General features: G+C 32.4%; 3 protein-coding genes and 1 long non-coding RNA gene across 6 annotated transcripts; 1 reads left to right on the plus strand and 3 right to left on the minus strand.

The window, feature by feature from the left end:
• Window positions 1-32: 32 nt before the first annotated feature.
• Window positions 33-3098, minus strand: LOC9304333 (origin of replication complex subunit 1A). Its single transcript, XM_021020058.1, is given in 4 exon segments — window positions 33-311; window positions 314-1471; window positions 1473-1714; window positions 1717-3098. Coding segments are annotated over 4 exon segments (2403 nt in total). The 5' UTR covers window positions 2459-3098; the 3' UTR covers window positions 33-50.
• A 2074-nt stretch (window positions 3099-5172) lies between these two features.
• On the minus strand, window positions 5173-6916 carry LOC9306364 (mitochondrial pyruvate carrier 2). The gene is made up of 5 exons (XM_021020070.1): window positions 6488-6916; window positions 6115-6213; window positions 5973-6025; window positions 5742-5815; window positions 5173-5404 (listed from the first exon to the last, which is right to left on the minus strand). Exons 1-5 carry the CDS (start codon window positions 6597-6599, stop codon window positions 5359-5361), a joined length of 384 nt encoding a protein of 127 aa, XP_020875729.1. The 5' UTR covers window positions 6600-6916; the 3' UTR covers window positions 5173-5358.
• A 264-nt stretch (window positions 6917-7180) lies between these two features.
• LOC110226970 (early light-induced protein 2, chloroplastic) lies at window positions 7181-8267 on the minus strand. The gene is made up of 3 exons (XM_021020069.1): window positions 7964-8267; window positions 7763-7864; window positions 7181-7680 (listed from the first exon to the last, which is right to left on the minus strand). Exons 1-3 carry the CDS (start codon window positions 8099-8101, stop codon window positions 7336-7338), a joined length of 585 nt encoding a protein of 194 aa, XP_020875728.1. The 5' UTR covers window positions 8102-8267; the 3' UTR covers window positions 7181-7335.
• A 12591-nt stretch (window positions 8268-20858) lies between these two features.
• Window positions 20859-23443, plus strand: LOC9306366. 3 transcript variants are annotated; one of them, XR_002330245.1, is made up of 7 exons: window positions 20859-21044; window positions 21128-21200; window positions 21374-21457; window positions 21545-21626; window positions 22117-22160; window positions 22656-22794; window positions 23229-23443. It is a non-coding gene; the product is annotated as an uncharacterized LOC9306366 (long non-coding RNA). The 3 variants fall into 3 exon arrangements; XR_002330246.1 differs by having other exon boundaries at window positions 22683-22794; XR_002330247.1 differs by having other exon boundaries at window positions 22706-22794.
• The last annotated feature ends 161 nt before the right edge of the window (window positions 23444-23604 follow it).

Here is a 23604-nt window from a genome sequence, read left to right on the forward strand (position 1 = left end):
TAGCCTTAGACGAGAGCCCGATCGTTCAATGATTCAACAGAGACAAAAACTCACAAGTAATTGGGCAACCATGGAAGATCCTTATTGTCTTTCAATGCAAAAGCAACATCATCACTTGGAAAATTCAGCTGCAGCTTCTGCAATCTGTGCTTCTCTCCAGGTTCACAGAGAACGATTCTGCATTCACCAAGATCGCAACTGATTTTGAGAAGAATGTCCCAACCCGGAAAAGCTTCTCCATTGGTTAAGCAAAGAGACGATACTGTTGTTGCCACTCTGTCAAAAGTTGTCTCTGCCATTCCTGTTTTGTAAAAAGCTCATGAACCATAGCCGTCAAGAAGATCTTACTCAGTTTCTATACACTCTTCATAACTTGAATATGCGGTGCCTGAAACATCTCTTGAATGGCTGCTTCAACATCTGCCATAATCACCAGCTGACTCTTTGCAGTTTTGTTAGTCTTCTTTAGACGGTACTCCGCTACTTCTGCTGCACGCCTGCATATCTCAAGCGCACGTCTTGCATCTCCTGAAACCGCAGCTACCTTTCTCGAAGCAAATTCAATAGCTGTCTTCTCAAAAGCATTGATTCCTTTCAATCTTGTAGAAATGATTTCTTGTAGCTGCATGTGGTTATAAGGACCAAAACACAGTCTCTGTATACCCATTTGGCTTGAAATCCGAGGAAGCACCTTCTCTGGAAGATCCATAGTGTTTGCTATTCCCAACACAACCAATCTGGAGTTAGGCTTGGTAGGCCAATCCAAAATATTGTATAAAACAGACTGATTTCTAGTGACTAGAAGATCAAGTTCGTCGATGAGAAGTATACAAGGCTTTTCATTCTCTTTACCAATCCTTTTTCCTTCTGCAAACCTCTCATTCAGAGACTGTAGAGCTTTCTTCCAACTAACGCGATGACCACTCAGCGCTTCATAGATAAAACTGTAAATGTTCTCAGGTGAAGCCAATTTGAGACCATTGATCTCCACAAAGCAATATGGGCTTACGCTTCCCGCTTCAACCTCAGCCTTTAGATTCTTCATAACAGATAGCACAGTAATAGTCTTCCCAGTCCCGGGAACACCATGAATATACATACATCTTCCTAAACACTGATCATCCAAGATTGAACCCTTTATAAATGCGGTGATCTCTTCCATTTCTTTGCTTCTACAAGGAAGAGACTTAGGACTTGTAGCCAACAACAAAGTAGCTTTCGCTTTTTCTAACTCATTCTTCTTATGAAATCTCACATGTTCCGGAATCCGCTTAGTTCCCACCTTTTCAAGCCCAAAGATACGCCCTTTACGAACATTCGCACACGTTAAACCTCTCTTACTCTTTGAATCTGCACAAACACTTTCTTCCTCATCATCACTATCATCAATCTCCTCCTCTTTACCACCATTCCATTCTTGATCACTATCGGAATCTTCATCAGCCGATTCAACCAAACGCTTGAAACTATGGCCAATGCACATCATATTCATACTCACATAAAAACACATCATCACCATCATTACTCGCTTTCGAAAACTCCATAGGACACTTGACATAACAATGCCTAAGAAGACATTCCATCTCTATATCAGCAAAATCATTCGTCAAATAAAGCTCGCGTTTCAGATTATGCCGTTGTCTCCCCGAAACCGTCTCTTCAGGTATCATATACCAACGAGCTCTAATCCAATACACACAACCACCATCATCATCAACTTCTCGATTCGAGCCGCCCATAAATCACCGAAAAGAAGCTTCTCCCTCATCGTTCTCGCCGCTTTCTTCTTCCCTTGTGGTTGTGGTGGCTTATTAATTACACAGAATTGACAGATCCAATCACCTTTGGGAACATCTTTCAATGGCGGTTTCAAGCAATTCAAATGAAACCCGCCTAAACAATCATCACATTCAATCATTATGTTAGTATCTGATTTGAAACACATCTGACAATCTTCGATCTCTGGATCTTCTTCTTCTTCATCTGAATTCGTGTCTTCTCTTCTCTTAACGTAAACATGATCACCAATTTCAAATTCGGTTACATTGAATTCAACTTTATTGTAATAAACTCTGTTCTTCTTCTTCGTTATCGTCTCAGATCGATTTGGGGATGTAGGAGAGAACGAAGCTTCCTCAGCTATCTTCTTCTTCTTCTTCTTCTTCTTCTTCTTGTTAGGAGTTGTTAGAGTTTCTGCAACAACATCAGTGGTTCGTTTTCTGGGAGTTAGATTGATTTCTTGGATTGATTCTCGTCCCGGAAGATCGGTCGGATCATTTCCCAGATCGATCTTCCGGGAAACATGACGAGAAGATCTACGAAGAGGAGTGAGTGTTTCTGGTGTTTGAGGAGTGAGTGAAGTTGAAGAAGGAGATAGATACCATTTGCGATAAATGTTAGTCGGGGTTTTGTTTGGGGATTGGATGGTTTTTGCCTTCGAACTCGGAGTAGCAGCCATGGATGGTGACGCAGAAGGAGAGAGAGACAGAGAGAAAGATGGTAACTTTGGTGGGAGAAGGGGAGATTTTAGTGAGAAATTTGGCGGGAAATGTTGAAGGATAAAAAAAAGTTGTTACTTTTATAGAAAGACTGGAAATGATATTTGGTAAAAGATTCTTTGGAAGAAAATAATTTTGGTTTGTATTAAAAATAGATGACACAAAGACAAAGATTCATTGAATTTGATTTTGAAGATTTAAATTGACTAATGCCTGAAATATATAGTTCCTTTTGAGATTTTAATAGACATATTGACTAAGAGCTAGAATTTTTGAGAGATAAGAGTTATTTCATCTAATTCCTAATTAATCTTGAGAAACTAAAGGCTGATGTTAGTTGGATTTAGTAACCAGTAATAGTATGTTTAGTTGCATAGAAGAAAAAAAAGGTTACCAGTGTAAAATTTGATTCCCTATAGATAGGTTTTGTATGTTTTGGTTTCGGTTCAATTTTGGTTTGTAAGTAAATATCTTGTAACCAAATTATGATTTATTCAATTTTTCTTTTTGGTCCTCAAATCAAATATCAAAATTTCTATATGAAACAATCAAAGTGTAATGTACCATTCACTATTAAAACCATTGAAACTCAACAGTCAATCATGTAAAAGGGCCTATTTCCACCCCTACTATTTGGACGGTTCCGTTTCCTACCTACACAACGAATTGGTGCTTATTTCAACAGATTTCGTAACAAATTTCAAATTAACTACTCATACTCTGTGTTTATAGTTGAATTCAACATTGACTCAAACGGACGTTAGTCAACCGTTAAAATAGTAGAGTCGGATGACACGGTGGCATTTCAAAAGAGGGAAAAGGTCCTATTTCCACTCTTACTATTTGAACGGTTCCTTTTCCTACCCACACAACGAATTGGTGCCCATTTCAACAGTTTTTGGAACAAATTTCAAATTAACCACGTGAAATTTGTGACGACAAGATTATTTTAAGAAGATTTAGCATTAACTACGAAACAGTAGTTGACTTTATATCCATGATTTAGATATAAAATAAATTTAGTCACCTATATTGTTATAAAAGTAATTTTGAAAAAAGAGTAGCTCATTCAAAAATGTAAAGCTACATGCCTACATAGTTTTTCATCTAAAATATCAGTTGACAGTGAGTGAATTAATTCATTATTAGGGATAATATTATCCCACATTGGAAAGGACAAGGGATCTTGACTAGTATATAAGATATATGGGCCTCTCCACTCATTGCCAATTGGTTTTGAGTTAGAAGCCCATATTCTAATATGGTATCAGAGCTCGATCCGTACATGTCCTAATCCAATCCACCATCGGCCCGGCCCAATAGTTGGCCCGCCGGTCCATGCCCGAGCATACCGAGATCAATGGCTAGAGCCATCATCTCGAGAGGGCGTATTAGGGATAATATTATCCCACATTGGAAAGGACAAGGAATCTTGACTAGTATATAAGATATATGGGCATCTCCACTCATTGCCAATTGGTTTTGAGTTGGAAGCCCATATTCTAATATTCATATCTCGGTCCGATATGGAATAACAAAAAAATAATAATTGGTCCGCTCTGTTTTTTAATGGTAAAGTTGAAAATTTCCTTTAAATATATACAGATCTGTTTTTGATCTGCTAGGTTTTTGAATTATCTTGAATAATTGACATTAGCCATGAACTATATAAGTTATATGAGATCTAGTTACCAATTTACCAAGATCTAAATTATGCTTTAAATATATATCATATATACATTGTAATTCAGTGTCACTATATATTAAATCTGAATATAGAGTAGATCTTTGCGAATTATATATAAGACATTTTTTTTTTGATAAAGGATTAAGAGATGAATATCTAAACACTTGATGGTGTTGATATTATTTTTATTGGTGTTTCATTCTAGTAGAATGTATTTAATGTTAGTGCTGCTAGATTTATCTTTTATCACCGAAATCTAAATAAAATCCTGAATATAAAGTTGTCATAATTACACAAAACGATGCTGGAAAATCTGTGTTATTGATATAAGATGGCTACATACATATATATACTAGTTAGGGAACACTAACCCTAATTACATAAATATTAAACCTAATAAAGCCCATAATCAAAGGCCTGATCCGATTCTAATCATAGGCCTGATATCTGTGCATGAGTCGAAACATGTTGCGTTGAAATAGTACCCTTAACAATCTCATCCCGCACAATATGACAATCAACCTCAACATGTTTAGTCCTCTCATGGAATACCGGATTAGCACTAATATGGATCGCAGCTTGACTATCACAAAACACGCTCATTGGACGTGTCATCACAACTCCAAGATCCGTCAACAAACCTTTGATCCACAAGAGCTCAGCAGTGAGCATTCCCATAGCTCGATATTCTGCTTAATTTGAAATTTGTTCCAAAAACTGTTGAAATAGGCACCAATTCGTTGTGTGGATAGAAAAAGGAACCGTTCAAATAGTAAAGGTGGAAATAGGACCTTTTCCCTCTTTTGAATTGTCACCGTGTCATCCGACTCTACTATTTTAACGGTTGACTAACGTCCGTGTGAGTCAATGTTGAATTCAACTATAAACACAGAGTATGGGTAGTTAATTTGAAATTTGTTACGAAAACTATTGAAATAAGCACCAACTCGTTGTGTGGGTAGAAAACGGAACCGTCTAAATAGTAGGGGTGGAAATAGGCCCTTTTCCCGTCCCAAATAATACATCTTTAGCAAGCATGTAAATGTACCATCACTATCTAACAAAAAAAATAAAACATTGGCATATGCTGAAAAAGAGAGGTCTAGTAACAAGACAGTACTAATGAACAACATTATCATCTCAAATGTTTCATCTTTTTCATCATCATCATCATCATTCAATTTCAACAGCAGCCTCAGCTTCAGATACATAATCATACCTATAAAAAATGGATAATAAATTAATAAGCATTTCATCCATGTATCAAAAAGATAAAATCATAGACAACATCATAAAAACCAAGTATATAGCATATACAGATATACTTCTAAAGTTCTAAGTGAATCATCACAACTTTAAACATCTTAAGCAAAATTCCTTTGTTGATTGTAAACGCCAAACAAAACCTTTTGATTGCGTTTCCATTTGACGTTTGCGTTTCAATTCTTAGCAAAAAAATGTTTTCTAGTAACCGGAATTTGTTACTATGTTAAAAATGTGATTCTTGTTTTCTCATGTAAAGTAAACACAAGCAAAAAAAGTGGGTTTGATCTCACTTTATTTTGCGAGCAAGTTGGTATATCCCTGTAGCTGCCATAGCAACATTAACACTAAACAGGTTCCAGTTTTTCTGTAAAAACAAAAGTCAAAATCAACAAAAAATCAGATAAACCAAAACCAAGAATATCCATCCAATCACAAAATCATTACAAAAACTAAAACTCAGACAAACAAGATAACAGAATATATAATAATAATCCCACTAAGGAGAAGTAAACAAAACTTACAGGAGTAATTACAGTGCTGCAACGACACCAAATCATTCCAGTGCATGTCACAGCTAATACAGTAATTATAGATAAAATTTAAAAAAATGTAATAATTAAGAAGATTAGAGATACTGTAACAGCAAGAGTAGTAGTAATTTACCAATTTGCTGAAGGTATGAAATATTTTCTGGAGGTTTTTGGAAATCTGCAATGTTAGCAATGCTTATACCCCATTTAAATGTTGGAGCCCAGAAATGAACTGATTCAATTAGAGAAAAAAAGAGAGTCAAACTTTTTACAATTAGAATCCATTCTTTATTAGAGGATTTAAAGTGATATGTTCTAAGCATTGCTAACATTTTCCAATAGTAACGTTTCACTACAGTCTTTGATTCATAAATAGATTGGTCAAGACTCAAGACATCCAAATTGGATTTTCAAGTCTCATCACTTAAAAGGAAAAAAAAAAAAAGGAAACTGAAGAAAGAGTAATTATTAATGAAACAATGTGAGCAGAAACCGAGTTGACTCACTCGTCTTTGGTCCTGCCGGGTGATTCCAGAGAGCTTGAAGCTTAGATGTCGCCATCAACTTTTGTTTTCCTCGGAGATTCTCTTTTCTCTGTCTTGTTTCAGTCTCCCACATAAATTTTAACGAAAAGATGCTACTCTCAAAACGACGTCGTATAAGAAATATTTCAATATATTTTTTTTTTTTTGGGCACACAGAAAGATTTCAATTAAGCCACTAATCCTCTTGATTTTTAATTTTTATTTTACTTTCACAAATATTTCCGATTGTATTCAATAATTCATCGAGCGTAGCCTTGTGGTGGCCAGATCTTTCCTCTTTTTAAGTGTTTTTTTGTTTGTTCATTAATTCTTTTTTTCTTTTTTCTTTTTGTTCTTGGGAATCATCGACGCTTTGATTAGGCTTTGATCAGACTGCTAACCCATGGGCTTGAATTGAGATGAGGTGATTTGTTTTTGGTAGAGAGGAGTCGAATTCAATTTCGTTTCGTCTTGGAAGTTACTTAACTTTCATTATGGCTGACACATGATGACTCTATTGGTCGATAATAACAAGGGAGCGCATAATTAATTATTCTTGGCTCTGGCTTTATTTCAAAAGATTGCAAAAACGCTCAAGCTTTGTGGATAGAGGCTAAAAATTATTTTTTCTTCTTCTTCATTCACATTATCATATAAGAAAAACTGTTGAAGTACTTTTTCAGGTAGGTAACCAATAAATAATTTTTGATTCATGTTGATTGTTGACACAGCTTGTAAAACTCATAGTATTTAATCAAAGTATCAAACTATGCGTTACATATCAATATCATTCTCTCCAAATTTTTCCTTAAACTAGCAAAACAAAAACCTTAGACGAGAGTCCCACCAGTGACGTACTCAGTGAAGGCCAACGCAACGAGACCAATCATAGCGAACCGACCGTTCCATAGCTCGGCGTCTGAAGTCATGAACCCTTTTGACTTTGACTCTGCCCTTATTCCCTTGAACAACGGAACCATCGATGCCAACGTCAGCAACGCCGTTGTGCCTAGAAACCACCCAACGCCACCGTTGGAGATCTGAGCAAACACGTTTTCTCCCTTTGACAACTCCACGGCGATGGCCGCCACGAATCCAACCATTGCTAGTCTCCCGTTGATCCTCTCAGGTGCTGGACCGCTAAACGCTAGTAAATCTCCAAACTTCGTACTCACCTAAACAATAAACAAATTATTCAATTCACAAATCTAGTTTTTATCAACAACAACATGACTTTGATCATTAGATCATATATACCTTAGGCTTGCTAACTGGTGGAGGAGGAGACGGTGGCATTTGCGGCGGAGTAGCCGAAGTCGAGGTCGAGGGCACAGAAGGATCTTCCTTGATAGGATCGCCCTAAAAAATTAGTCAACGTAAGGAACGGTCAGGATTAAAAGTCAAATAAGTAACGTATGGAAGTGGAAGGACTATGAGGTAGTATATATATATATATACCTGAGCCATGCATCTGACTCCCACCGGAGCATTCCTCTTGAAGAGGAGTTGGTTTGTGTTTCTGATGTTACGTGATGATTTCAATACACCGGAAGGAGCGGCGAAAACTGACTGCATGTTAAACGACGCCGTTGCCATTTCTGATTAGGGTTTTTAAACACCGAAGATCGAAGAAGAATGAAGAAGCGAGAGAAATGAATAAACTTAAGACTTGAGAAGTGAGATTGAGCTGGTTTGTTGTGTAACTTAGGATTAATTATCTCTTTATTTATAGAGTTGGTGAAGGTAAATGATAGGTCCAGTATTTTCTGAATTTTATTTATCTTTAGTGATTTATGGGATACTATGATTACGTATTTTGTTTTTGTTTTTGTGGTGTGTAGTAGAGTAATAAGTAGAAACAAATCTATCAAAGAAAAGAAAATTTGAATTGAAACTTTTTACTCTTTTGGGAAGAAAAAGTTTCCTCAAAAAAAATGTTTTCAAACTTATGAGATTTTTTTCCATCTATAGTGTAACAAATTAAGGTTATACAAAAGTTTGCCAAAAAAAAAAAAAAAAGGTTATACAAATAAATTTGTAAATCGAATTATTTCTCATGAAATCGTTGGAAATGTGAAAAAAAGAAAATATAGTATATCGGAATTGAGTTGAACGCTAAACACAAAAACACGTAGCCATGAAAATTTGAAAAATGAGAGGAAAGTGAGGTTGAGATCAGTGAGAGGCCACGTCTAGTCGAAAAAGTGCAAGTAAATTGTTGACGTGGCCTCCTTCATCACACACAGACGACACACGTCTTCATTGTCTTTTTCTGATTGGCCAAGGCCAAGTGGGTCACGTAAAAAATAAGAAACTTGTCTCAAAATATTGAAAACAAGTTAATGGCTCACAATATTCACTTGGGAGATTTGTTTTTGGTAGAGAGAAGTCGTATTCAATCTCGTTTCGTGTTGGAAATTACTTAACTTTGTTATGGCAGACTCATGATGACTATTTTGATCCTTTCTGTGTCCCATTCATGGCTTCGTGCCCAATTCTCCTACGTGCACTGTTTTTTAACACATTAGGACGGTAATTAATAACAACACAATTATTTAGATATACCATCGATAAGTGTGGTACTGTCTTTGCTAAATCTCTTAAAAGTCTTAATATATTTTGAGAGAAAACAGATATCCAGATTAGACACTAGCTAGCTTTTTAATTGATTTCTAGCCGAGGATAATAAACTTATCGCATATATTACTTACATTTTGTAGTTTCAAATACGAAAAAACTATGACCAATAGTAGTGTGAAGTGTGTATTTGATACTTTTGAGTTTTGAGTTCAAGACGAAAAAGTGTTCACGTGACTCGTGAGGAACTAAGGCACTCTAAAGGTCCTCGAAAGGCCGAACATAAAAATCCCCGAAGCCCATAACACAAGTGGCCTTATTATCCCCAAAGAGGAACACAGAAATATGAGTCTTCGAGTGGACAAAGAGAAGGAACAACTTTGGGAAATCAATAGTAGCTTGTACAGTAGAACCTCTATAAATTAATACTCGATAAATTAATAAAATTGTCCGGTCTCAAGTCCGACCAATGTAAATTTTGACAAAATTAGATAAGATAATAAGATAATAATTTTTTTAGAATCTCTATGTAAATCTATGGTCCCATTAATATCCTAAATTAATAATCATATATATATATATATATATATATATATATATATATATTAGTTGTTATACTAAGGTATGCTTTTATTTGTTTTTTTATTAAATTGAATTTTGGTTAGAACATATGTCTAACTTTTATTGAATAAAACAATTGGTCTATTGTGGTTTTAAATTATAGTGGTGTAGTATACTCTATAACTGTATCATAAAATAGTCAAGATTTTCTGTAAGTTTTTAATTTTTGAATATGCATCATTTTCATTACGATAGTCTTATAACTGTTAAAATACGACAATTGAGATCATTAATCATTAATTTGAATTTACGTATATCGTTTGTATAAATAAATTCATCTATAGTCTTTGTAATTTTATTGTCTAATTTATTTTCGAAAAAGTTTTTTTAAACTATTAAAATTTCAAGTCGAGAACTACAAAATTTATAAATTCATTTATTTCTAAAATTTTAAGAATTAAAACATATCTCTTTATAAATTAATAAATATTAATTTACACTATAAATTAATAAATATTAATTTATAGATAAATTAATATCACTATAAATTAATAAAATATCATGGTCCCAACAATATTAATTTATAGAGGTTTTACTGTATTTGTTTGTGACGACTTTCATATGAGAATTGTATTTAGGGAGACTCACAAAAATGCCCCTTTTTCAATACCCCTTTTCAAAAATGCCCCTTTTGGCTGTCGATTTTTTAAAATATCCATTTTTATGTACAAAATGACTAAATTACCCTTCTTTTAATAAAAGATATCACAAATAAATAAGAAAACATGAGAATGTGCACACATCAAAATTACAAATTTTATTTTGTAAAAACTTGTAAAACCTTTAAACCTTGTAAAATTTTTCCGTAAAATTTTTTCCCGCCAAAAGTTTTTTTTTGCGGGAAAAGTGATTCTGCAATTTTGTTGGCGCTAAATTTTTGGCGGGAAAAATTTACAAGGTATTTTAAAGGTTTTTTACAGGGTATTTATAAGGTTTTACAATGTATTTCAAAAGGTTTTACAACGTATTTATAAGGTATTTATAAGATATTATAAGATTTTATAAGCTATTTTATAAGGTTTTACAAGTTTTTTTATAAGGTTTTACAAGTTATAAATACCTTATAAAACCTTATAAGTACCTTGTAAAACCTTTTAAAATACATTGTAAAACCTTACAAAACACTTATAAATACTCTGTAAAACCTTTAAAATACCTTGTAATTTTTTCTCGCCAAAAATTTTCCCGCCAAAAAAATTTTGCCAAAATAATTGCGGAATCACTTTTCCCGCAAAAAAATTTTTTGGCGGGAAAAATTTTACAAGGTGTTTTAAAGGTTTTACAAGTGTTTTGGCGGGAAAATTGCGGGATCACTTTTCCCGCCAAAAAATATTTTGTATTTTGTAGACCTAATTTTGTTTCAAATAAAGGTAAAATGGTCATTAAAAATTAAAAGAGGGCAAACTTAAAAATGGACTCTCAAAGGGGGAATTTTTGAAAAGGGATATTGAAAAAGGGGCATTTTTAAGTTTTAACAATTTCTCTTGTATTTATGAGGTTATTGTGTTTTTAAAAAGAGTAAACGAAAAAAATACGAGGGTCATCTTTTTTTTTTTTGTCATCCGCAATTAATTAGAGCTCAAAAGAGCCATTCCTGAGGAATGTTGTTTACATAGGTGATATGAAGCGGTTCTGTACGAACTTTTCGTGCCAGGTTATCCGCCTTAACATTAGCCCTACGAGAAAATAAAGATAAAGAAAAAGATGAAAACTCCTCCTTGTCGCTCTGAAATTCCTCCAAATACACTGAAAATGCCGGCCATTCGGTTGGAGAAGACACTATCTTCACCAGGTCTGAACAGTAACTAAAGAACGCTACCTCTTGATTATCTGCACCAATAATACGAGGGTCATCATTCATTTAACATTACAATTAATTTTTGATTTATCCAGTAGTTCACACCTTTTCCTGATTATAGACTTAGGTACAAGTACTCTTTGGGATCTCGTATAAATCAAATGCATATACATTTGATAAACTAAACCATGAAAGAAGGAGTTTTTAACTAAGATGATGATTATTGACGTTGATATAAGTTAAAGAGTAAATCGCATACATTTAGATTCTAGTTTTGCTGTATTTGGAACATAAATGTTATAACATCTTTAAGCCCAATTTGGAACAAGGCCTTGCCCTTAATTTAAGCCCAAGTAATATTATTCTTTTGTTACGTTACGTATATGAATGAGGGTAGGTCGACCCTCAGATTTCTTATTTGCACATGTTGAATGTGAGCCCAAAGCAGCCACCAATAAACTGATTCAGCTTTGTCATTTTCTATGCTTTTTATGCAAGAGGAAACATTAAAATATCATCGTTTTAAACTTTTAATTATGTTTTTGACCTGTAAAGGATGGACAAAAGATATACAAACAAATCATTTAGCCGTCAAAAAAGAAACAATAGCTCAGATATAATTTCCTGGTAGCTTCAGCCTTCAGGTCAAGATAAAGTCAGGTCAAAAGTGATAAGCTCTATACTGAGTCCTCAAAATGTGATTTTAAGTTTAAGAAATTAACACACTTTAACTTTTCTTAAGCCGGCATTATTTTTATATTAATGCCTTCACAATTGCAAAAATACTATTTTATTAATGTAAAAATATACTAGTATTAATTAGAGGGATATATATATAAAAAGAATATTGGTGATATCATCTTTTTCTTTTTGTTGATAAATGAATATTGACGATGTCGCATGGTCCTTCACGTGATTACAATATTTATTTGCCTAGTTGATAATATCGTCATCAATATATTGAGTCATGAGTCATGAATCATGAGCAAAGTGCTGGTCGAACATCGACGTATTCTTGGATAAAGTTCGATTCTTGAATTGGTCCTAACTCAAATTCTTGTGTTTTAAAACAAAATTTGTTTTGTGTTGCCAAGTAAATAAATATTTCCTTCAGTTTAGTGTTTTTTTGAATCGTTTTAGGTTAAGAAACGTAAAAGAAATTAAAGTCATTACTTTAAACGAAAGATTGAAAGTTTTCCTAGGAATGCTATCGTGGATACACTTTTATGGATATCATTTTGAATTAGTATTAAAGTAATTTTCTGGATGAGTTTTTTTTTTTTTGGGTTGGACTTTTGATAATACCAAACGGATGATCATAAATCAGTTTATGGGCATTAATGCATTCCAAACTTTAAATGGGATTCAAAATCAATGTAAATCACACAATATATATATATATATATATATATATATATATATATATACGTGATTTTAATACATAATTAACATCAATATGTCTAAATTTTTTTATCAAATGAATAATCTAAAAACTGACTGTTTAGCTTGATACTCCAAAATTTTACTTTCTTATGTTTCTTTTGTAAGTATTTTTTCTCTATGTATGATTTAATTAATTAATATATTGTTGAAAAAAATATTAAATAATTTTAATATAATCAATATTGTATGTGTCAGTCCATAGTCTACGGATCTTTGAAAAAAAGAAACAAATGCTATTTGCAATATTTCATATTTATGTATTAAATACTTAAATATAATCTTAAAATTACTTAAACTATGTCAGTAATATCTATTTAAATACTTAAAATATTTCAATATATTTGTGTGTATATATCTACTAGGGGAGGTCCCCGCGTCCAGCGCGGGGTTGTATGTTGATTAAGACCAGAATTAATAATTAATATTTAGGGTTATCAAGTTAGGGATATTTATTGAATTAATTTTGTCAAGAGTCTAATTTTTATAACGACATTAATATAGAATTATGGTAAAACGCTATAACTTTTGATATATATTATTAGTAATCAACAATTAATAGTGTTTTTGAATCACAAACAATTATTAGTGTTTATATCTTGATATATATAATAGAATTAAATATAAAAAATCTATATATTTAAACCAACAATATATTAGCAACGCCCCGACCGCCACTGTCCATGGGTTCCCACGTCCAGTCTCGGTCTTTAGGTCCATCTTCTTTGTTTTGTCGTACTCTTGATTTTATGACATATTCATGCTTACTCGTTTCTTTCATATTAGCAACGCCCCGACCGCCACTGTCCGTGGGCTCCCCACGTCCAGTTTCGGTCTTTAGGCCCATCTTCTTTGTTTTGTCGTACTCTTGATTTTATGACATATTCATGCTTACTCGTTTCTTTCATATTTGTAATGCCACGACCGCCACTGTCTGTGGGTTCCCACGTCCAGTTTCGTTCTTTGAGCACATCTTCTTGGTTTTGTAGTACTCTTGGTTTTATGACATATTCACGCTTCCTCGTTTCTTTCATATTTGTAACGCTCCGACCGCCACTGTCCGTGGGTTCCCCACGTCCAGTTTCAGACTTTAATTTGGGCCCATCTTCCTGGTTTTTGTTGTATTCTTGATTTTATGACATATTCATGCTTTTAGATTGTATGTCACTGGAGTTTTTCGTAGTTGGAAACAAATAATTGAAAAATATAATCTCTTACCATATCTCTTACCTATCAAGTAAGTCATCTTGCTCTTTGAAGTAGTTATGTACGTAAAATTTCAATGGTATAGAAACAGGCATCTCCTTTGTATATATCGTGTCATATTTATCGTCCCTATTGTAGTATCTTTGTCTCTACCTTCGCCATTGGTCGCTGCGTAACCCTTCAGTTGATCTCTTGTTTATAAAACCCATATAAAAAGTTGTAAGAGAAATATCATTTTCTTAACTGTATCGTATATGTATTTGTAGTATATTGATCTGAGATTGCAAAGATGTATGCCTATCAAGAAGCTCTTAGCAAAGTAAACACTGAAGATAGGTACTAAAAATGAGAGGGTTACAGAGAGCAAGTATCTATCCCTTAGAAACCACTATGTGCAACTGAGAATAATTCATATATGTACATACATACACATGTATACAACGTATTGAAGCTTTTAAATTTAAATATCGAATGCTACAAAACTGGAAAATTGCTTGTGGAGAAAGCAATATGAACATGGCCACATATATAACAAATAACCGATTATGCTTGTCGTAGATCATTCTCTTTCAAACCAAAAGTTTTACCTAAACAACATATCAAGTGACTCACAAGAGATACATAAGAGCCATATCCTAAAAATATCCGGCAAAGCAAAAACGCTCCAGGTTCGAGAAGGAAGTCATTGGAAAATTTGAGTATATACCAAACTGGAGAGTAATTCGGCTACAAAGAGAGATGTGTTGGCTTTGAAGAAAAAGCTATGTGATGCTCTACCTTTTATTTATGAATTTTATGCTATGAATATATGTTTTTGTTAGGGTTCAACTTCAGTCTCCGGATTAGAGACTTATATTCATCCGACAAACAATTCGATGTCACAATCAACGCTACAAAATTGGTGGGTTCTCTCTATTAACAAACAAAAAAAAATTCTGGGGTATATATTTTTTTTTTGTTTTGTTAGATCCATACGACGAAGAACATGACGAAGAACACCAAAAATTCTCATCAATCCGGTACGTTTGATCTTATTTTTATTAGTTTAACAATTACGGTTATGTCCGAATCTGAAATAACCATGGCTCCAGACTCATTCACACCATGGCCACATATCACCGGAGTGGAGACGATTTCAAATTCGGAGCTTCTCTTCGCATATAAAATCATACATATGGTCTCTTTGTTTCGGGTTCCCTCTACAATAATTAGTACATATTTCAAAACTGAGCTACAAAAGAGCACATTGGATTTTGGTAAACATCAAGATTGCTTCCTACCTTCCAAGAAACATGATAGACTAATTCACATCCAAGACCAAACATTAGCCACATAAAGCCTGAATCAAATTAAACGATCTTAGGATGCTCTTCATAATCCGTAAGTTAAAGAGACTTGCATTAATATTGCAAATTAGACTCTAGAGGTCCACAATGGTTAATCAGAGTGTATCAAAGACGACGAATAAAGCATGAATTAGAATATCAGCAGAGGAAGCACACAAATATTCAATAAACGTAATCAATCACTGAGAATAGCATGGACCCAACTTTTGAAAGATTCATAAAAAAAGGAAGATTTTTCCTATGCAACAATATTCAAACAATGAGAAGATCAATGATTGATGACTAACCATACAACCGAAGCAAAGCCATAAACAGAAACGAAAGTACTAAAGAGCCACAACAGCAGTGATACGACATTTGTTTCTTCGCACTGGAAACAATGGCGTGCTTCCATAAATCCAATCTAGTTTTTATGGAAAACAAACCTGCATTCATAATAAACACTACTATTAATTATTATTTTTTATGCAAGAATTAAATGGCAGTATAAAAAATTCAATGGTTAGTGCCGAAAAAAAAAGCAAGGATTAGTTATGATATCAAATCAAAATTAAATATCAAGCAAGGTATTTACATAAAATTAAGGCAGTGGAGGATCTAAGAAAATTTTATATGACAATATCTACAACTAAACAAAGAAAATTTATATATTTTTAAAACAGAATCATTATTTGTTTTTTGGTAAGATTAAAACCGAATCATTATCATATTAGTAAAATTATCATTTATTTATTATTATCCACGTTAATTTAAAAGTTTAAGAGAATATTTGCTTTTTTCTCATAAATTGATGGAATAATAACATAACTCTTTTAGATTTATAACTATATTTGACATTATCATATTAAATCTATTAAGATAAATATATTTCTTTTTGAAAAATATAAATAAAATGATAATATAATTATTATAGATTTACAATTATATTATTATCCATGTCAAAATTTTAAAACATTTTACTTTTTTCTCACATAGGAAGATAGAACAATAACGTAACAGTTTAAGATTTACAACATAAAAATAATATCAGAATTGGAACGCCAAATCATAATCAACACAATTAACACAACTCTAATGGGAAATTAGAGTTATCTTGTGATTAAAATACTAAACAAACAAAACTAACCGAAACAAAACAAAAGTCTTCCTTTCAAAATCATTAACGTGACGGATTGCTGACTGATTAAGTTGAAGTTTTAGGCATTTAAAGATCTAGAAAGATGATTAAGGTTAAACATTTTTATTTATTTTAAACAACGTTTGAATGTTGACAAAAAAGAAGAAGAGAGTGTTGGGACCATCGGGAGAGACAACGTTGAGCAGCTGCGAAAGAAGCCAACGTTGTCTATTATGTTCCTCACAGTGTTTGATTTGACTTTTGATGACATTACACTCCTGTCCACTTGTTGTCTCGAAAGTTCATGCAATGGAAAATTATTAAACAAAACAATTTACTTTTATGTATAAATCCTAGGGAAGAACCGATCAAGGTAAGATCAATGGTTGTGGTTTTAGTACCGTATACTTCTCAAATATACCCGTTGAATAACGGAAATCCGCAAGACGGGGAGGAGACGAAGTCAACCTAGCTGGCAAAGGAGCTAACCCAGCTCCTTTGGTCTTATTTATGGTCATATGTATTTAGCAAAATATGGTATACAAACCGAACCAATCAACAACAAAACCTGGTTTTAAATTGTTGTATATTTCTCAAAAGTCAAAACCCATAATAACCAATGGAACAGAAGAAGCTAATGCAGAGCATACTTACGCTTGGAGTAAAGAGTGATGCAAGCTTCCATTGGCACACCCGAAAACGCATCAGAGCATGGAAAGAAACCTAAAAACCAATAAATTAAACAATAATTAAATCTTAGTGCATGGAAAACGAATCCTATACATACCAAAGTCCGAATCTCAGTGCCTTAGAATGACCTCGATACTAAAAACTTTAAGTTACTACTTCCATATATGTAATATTTTAGTTTGGGGAGAGAGATTGGCAACGAAGAGTAATTCCTGAATTTAACAGCCAAGTTTGTTATCCCTAATCTAAAGAGAGGAATACTTAAATTGTATTAACGACAAAAATTAGCCTCCTCTGAAGATTCATCCCTGAAATAAGTCATCTTTCTGACTTTGTGGCAACTGTGTTATCAAAAGTTGAGTGTTTCTTATGAAAAAAGACATATTTGAAAATAATAAGAACATGTACCTCAACAAAATCGGGAGGTACCTCATCTTTTTACAACAAAAAGAAACATACCAAACCATCGATGATTACCTTCTCAAAAGTTGAAACCAAACTCTTTGATTATAAAAATTGATTAGTGGTGAAAATAGTGAAACCATAAATACAAAAAAAAAAAAAAATCAAATTTGTACATATAAACTATAAGATCACCTGTTTATTCATTGAATTAGGTCCAAATTTTCCATACACCAGTTCACATCGTCCCCTCCATACATCCACTCTACAATAAAAAGAAAAATTAAAATTAGGTAGAAGCAAAAAAAAGTTTGAAAAAAAAGAACAAAAAAACAAGGGTTAGTTATGATCTGAAATTGAATACCATGAGCAAGGTATTTATATTGAATAGGAGGCGGTGCATGATTTAGGGTTTCTAAATTTTTCGACGATAAATACAAAAAAGGAAAAGAAAATTTACATATTTTAATAAGCAAATCACTATCATAATAATAAATATTTGTAAAACTGCCATTTATTCATTGTTATCCATGTTTATTTAAAATAATATTTACTTTTTTCCGTAAAAATATGGAATAATAACAACTATTTTAGATTTACTACTATATCTGATACTATCTTATAAAATATATTAAAATTTAAGGGAAAATTCCTTTCTGTTTCAAAAATAAGGCGGAACAATAATATAATTTTTGATTTACAATAGATAGACATGCATGGTATCCATATGCGTCATGTCACGCTGATCCATATTTTTTTCCAAAACTCGATCTAATTGCTATTATGTGCAAAAATCACCGCCGTTCACGTTCATGTTCACGTTAGCACTCCATACCTTAATTCACATGTAAACCTCTCTGCCTATCTCTGACTTCAGCTCTCTCATCTTCGAGTCTCCCCAAGAAAGTTTTGACACCACACCAACATTTCATTCGTCAAAATTAAATCGAGTTTGCACAAGGTTACAACCGATTAATAGGTGGTCTTCTACCTTCTATTTACGATTTTATGCTATGAATATATGTTTTTGTCAGGGTTCAAGTCAATCTCCGGATTAGAGACTTATAATCATCCGACGAACAATACGATGGCGTGATAACCGTTCACGTTCATGTTCACGTTAGCACTCCATACCTTAATTCACATGTAAACCTCTCTGCCTATCTCTGACTTCAGCTCTCTCATCTTCGAGTCTCCCCAAGAAAGTTTTGACACCACACCAACATTTCATTCGTCAAAATTAAATCGAGTTTGCACAAGGTTACAACCGATTAATAGGTGGTCTTCTACCTTCTATTTACGATTTTATGCTATGAATATATGTTTTTGTCAGGGTTCAAGTCAATCTCCGGATTAGAGACTTATAATCATCCGACGAACAATACGATGGCGTGATAACCGTTTCTAAATTGGTGGGTTCTCTTTCATTGATCTACATATTATTTTTTTTGTTCGTTTTTTTTTCCAAATATTTAGATTGAAACGACGACGAACACGACGATCATACCAAAAATTTCATCTATTCCGGTACGTTTGATCTTTATTTTAATTAGTTTAACAATTAATAGCCGTTTACGATTAATTTTGGATATCTAAATCTTATTAATTTGAGTAAGGTTAGAATAGTATTCTTTTATGTTTATATTAATGCTCCGATTAATAATTTTCGGATATTTGACATTATCATCTTAAATATATCAATATTATAATAAATATTTTCCTTTTCCGATTTTTTTTTTTGGTATAATTCCTTTCCGATAAATTATGAAACAGATCTGTTTACACAAAAGGTAAAAAAGAAAAAAAAAAAAAAAAAAAAAAAAACCCATCAACCGTCTCCATTCACACGTTTCTTCATTATTATCACGAATTCACGTTCATGGAAGCTTCATCATACATTAACACTTACAAGTTTCTTCGTCGAGTTTTTATCTAAGGTTTCTTCGTCAACTCTGTATCCAAGGTAATAAATATTTGTTCTTTTCATTGGTTAGAATTATAGGGTGCAGGATAGTATTGAAGTCTTAAAGACATAACATGGGCAAGATACTATGAGAAGCTTGACTATTCTGCTTCGACAGATCAACAGGTGAAATTCTATCACTAAATTATTAGATCTCTGTTATTGCTATGAATATATGCTTTATGTTAGGATTTCACGTTTTGCCTTCGTTTAGAAGAATTATATTCACACGACGAAGAACACGATGAATTCAATTAAAGCTTCCTAACTGGTACTTCGTTGTTCTTTTTTTTTTTTTGGTTAATTATCATGTTTATTGTTTCCAAAATTATTTTTTCCTGGTTAATTCCGAAATTCAATTTAATTTTTCCAAAATTAATTAGATTTCATTAAGGGTAATTAAGTAATTACGTAAAATCAAGGACTCAACAAGAGCCGAGAGTCCGACACGTCAGCAAAAATACTTCTCAAATATTGTTATATATAGATAGTTACAAAAAAATTAAGTAATTATATTTTAAAAATAACGGGGTCCTAATTGTGTATATATACTAGATTTGAACCCGCGGTACACCGCGGGGCTATATTTTTTTTTAAAAATTAAAATATAAATTATTTTGTTTATTAATAGAGAAAAATATATTTATTTATATATTTTAAATGTACCATCCATATATCTATATATATATATATATATTTTTTTTTTAGGTTTACGGTTGAAAAATATAGGAATGGTAACATATAATTCCGTAAGTAACGATTGATTTGTTAGAGAATTTTTTTTTTGTTTTCTTAATTTAGAAATTATAGTTTCTAATTAAATATATTAAATTTTGTAATATAAGTTAAGTATTATTATGTTTGATCATTTTGTTTGTTTCTAAAATAAATAATGTATCACTTTAGAATATATATAGTTGTGTTGTGCATTGAAAATATGAGTGGGAACAATTATGAATTTCATACCAAATATAGTTTTAAGTTAATTTTGTTATAAACTTTGATTATTAAATTGAACCAATTCTAATATAATTTTTACGAATTAAAAAAAATGTATGTTGGTCTTTAAAAAAATAACTATCCTATAGACACATTTGGTAATTATATTGTTGTGTAAAAAAAGAAAGTGAGTAGATAATTTATTTATTTATTTTTTTTTTTCATCAGTGAGTAGATAATTAAGTGTAGTTTGTTGTCGGCACCAATTTTCACTCTTCTTCGATAACCTAAGATTTTCTTTCTCTATGCACAAAATCGTTGTCATAAGGAGCTGAAAGTTCAATCGATTGCTTCATCTGCTCCAAAGAATAGATCAATGTTACACTGTTGTTTGCTACGAATTCCACCGTTTCAACATCAGGGCTCATGAGAACTAAATCGTATACTTCGTTTCCTTTTCTCTTTTTAATCGACGAATCCATCTGGTTTTATTCCTGAATCTTGTAATTTTATTCTCGATTAGAGCTGTGAATAGAAGATTTCATCACAAATCGTCCATAACCCCAAATCCAAACGATTCTATGTATGGATCTAAGGTAAAATCTGCAAATCTATCTTATTTACTTTTTAAATCGATCCCAATAGAGAACAGATATGTTCATTTATACTTTTCGTTTCCGTTTCTCTATCTACGAATCCCTTAATCGATTAGCTAAGTTAAGGGATAATTTATGATTAACATGTTTATAACTTTTCATTGATGATGTAGTTCGATATACGTTTTCCTGCTCTACCATGTTCGATTCTTAGTGTTGATGCTATGGATATTAGTGGAGAACTGCTTTGTGACGTGGTATGTTTGAAATTGTTCACTGTCTTACTCCAGTGACAATTTTTGTGTTTGAAACATGTTTAAGCTTGTGCAATGTGTGAATTACAGAAACATGATATTATAAAGAGAAGATTAGATTCAAATGGCAACACTTTAAGAGGCAAGACATGACGTAATAGGCGCTACTAAGGTTTGTTCTCTGTCTTTCTGGACTGGATAATCTGTGATTTTTAAAATGGAAGATTGAAACTATTTCGGTATGCTTTTCATTCTATTCTTTAGGATTAAGTGAAAGGTCTGATTCAGTTAGAGTATTGTTTGCTTTTTCTGATCTTAGAAGTGTTCGGTTTCATTGTCCATGGCTTGTTTGTTATTATGTTAATTTGATGATTTTTTTTAAAATCTCTTCAAATTAAGTCTCTGAAGTTGGGACAGAAGAACTGAGTCTCTGCAAAACTGAGTCTTAACAATTACATCGTACGAATTAACTATTTGTGTATCTAAAACTGTCTTTTATGAAAATATCATCCCTAACTATTATAATAGAAAGTATAAATATAAGTATTCTCAGTTATACAATATTCTATCTAATTGTGCAGATGTTGTTTAGAAAAAGTTTTCCACGTCATTGCAATATTTATCCATGTTATATGTTGCTAATTGCTAATAATTTTATGCAGACCAAAACTGCAGTTTAAGAATTAGCAAGGATGGTTCGTTCCAGGTGCGTATTTACTCTACCAGTAAAACTATTTTATGAAATAAACTTAGCATTGAAGTGACATAGGGAAGAAACTGTAAAAGAATGTTGTAGATAAAAATTGAAACCTGAGTCATAACCTCTTCATTTGAAAGTAACAATCACTGTTTGAGTAAAATAGCAACGTAATATGATTCTAATTGTCTTTTCTCTGATATTGTTGTGTCCTTCTCTTCATCTTGATTGAATTGATTGGTAACGTGTGATCTCCATGAACAAAAAAAAAAAAACATATTAGTTAGTAATTGTCTGTATTCGAATATATAGATTGAAATTGGTAAGACATAAAGGTAAAGTTGTGTATTAGTAGGGAATAAGTGAAGTCTTTCTTTACTGTTGCATGCATTTTTTTCCCCTGCAAATAATAATAGGTAAAGTTGTGTATTAGTAGGGAATAAGTGAAGTGTTTTGAACATAATTATAAAATAGAGATTAATATGACTAACACCTGTTCATCAGAGATGATAATCTCTAGTGTTTCACCAGTACTCTGCATATACTGGCGCTAGGAGTGCAAGATTTTGACTTGGACCCTCCAAGAAGTCTTGTAGGGACGCACGTCGTTGAGGAAAGCAAAAGTGCAAGCCATTTCGTTTAGGTAAAAGTTTTCAATATCGGGTTTTAGAGCTTTTTAGGTTTGTGAGAGATATTGGAGCTTAGGAGTAGAGTTTATATAGGGAAAAGAATTAGGTTACATGAACCAAAACGTGTGGAATAATATCTTTCAATATAATAGGTTTGTTAGGAATATACCATCTTTATGCTTATAGAATAACGAAATTGATTAATTTTCTAGATTTGTAGGTTGATATTGGAATGAGGATTTCGTGGGATTGAATTAATTAGTTTGTTAAGAGAAGAAAGTTAGGAGATATGGAATTGTGATTAGGAAATTAGTTTTGTTAGGTTGTTAAGAATAGAATTTTAGGAGAAACAAAATTACTAAAAGTGAGAATTTGAAATTTTTTGCTAATAAAATGTAGATTAGTGTAAGGAAGTTTATTAATATATGAATCTCATTTATTATTGCAGGAGATACAATCGGAAATATGAGACTGAAAGAATGGTGAATTGGTTTTGGAATATAACGTGAAGAATATATAAATTGATGATCGAATTAAGTTTGAGATATTTTAGGAAGATTTGAATCCAATATGTCGTTTAAGTATAGTAACTAATTCTGTAGTTAAATATTTGGAGATTGGTAAGTTTAGATTTTATATGTTGATTTAAGATTATTTAATTAATGTGGTTTTGCCAAATAAATAAAAAAAGGTAACGTGATTAAGATGGGCCTAATATTGGGCCTAGTCGTTTATTTGTTTCATTAAATGTTAGAAGCAGAATTTTCGGAAGTATCCGATTTAATAAACCGGGTCAAACGTTATTAAAATAAACCGATCAACCA

The sequence above is a fragment of the Arabidopsis lyrata genome (genome assembly GCF_000004255.2).
Source record: "Arabidopsis lyrata subsp. lyrata unplaced genomic scaffold ARALYscaffold_7, whole genome shotgun sequence".
In the NCBI taxonomy this organism is placed as follows: Eukaryota; Viridiplantae; Streptophyta; class Magnoliopsida; order Brassicales; family Brassicaceae; genus Arabidopsis; species Arabidopsis lyrata.

What these genes read in the sequence shown, in the direction of transcription:
- LOC110226970 (XM_021020069.1), bottom strand. Translation starts at nt 8,101, where the DNA reads ATGGCAACGGCGTCGTTTAACATGCAGTCAGTTTTCGCCGCTCCTTCC. An exon ending in GAGTCAGATGCATGGCTCAG is followed by an intron (nt 7,865 to 7,963) that starts GTATATATATAT and finishes CTAATTTTTTAG; the next exon opens with GGCGATCCTATCAAGGAAGA. An exon ending in CACCAGTTAGCAAGCCTAAG is followed by an intron (nt 7,681 to 7,762) that starts GTATATATGATC and finishes TTTATTGTTTAG; the next exon opens with GTGAGTACGAAGTTTGGAGA.
- LOC9306364 (XM_021020070.1), bottom strand. Translation starts at nt 6,599, where the DNA reads ATGTGGGAGACTGAAACAAGACAGAGAAAAGAGAATCTCCGAGGAAAA. An exon ending in CCCGGCAGGACCAAAGACGA is followed by an intron (nt 6,214 to 6,487) that starts GTGAGTCAACTC and finishes TAATTGAATCAG; the next exon opens with TTCATTTCTGGGCTCCAACA. An exon ending in TTCATACCTTCAGCAAATTG is followed by an intron (nt 6,026 to 6,114) that starts GTAAATTACTAC and finishes TTACTGTATTAG; the next exon opens with CTGTGACATGCACTGGAATG.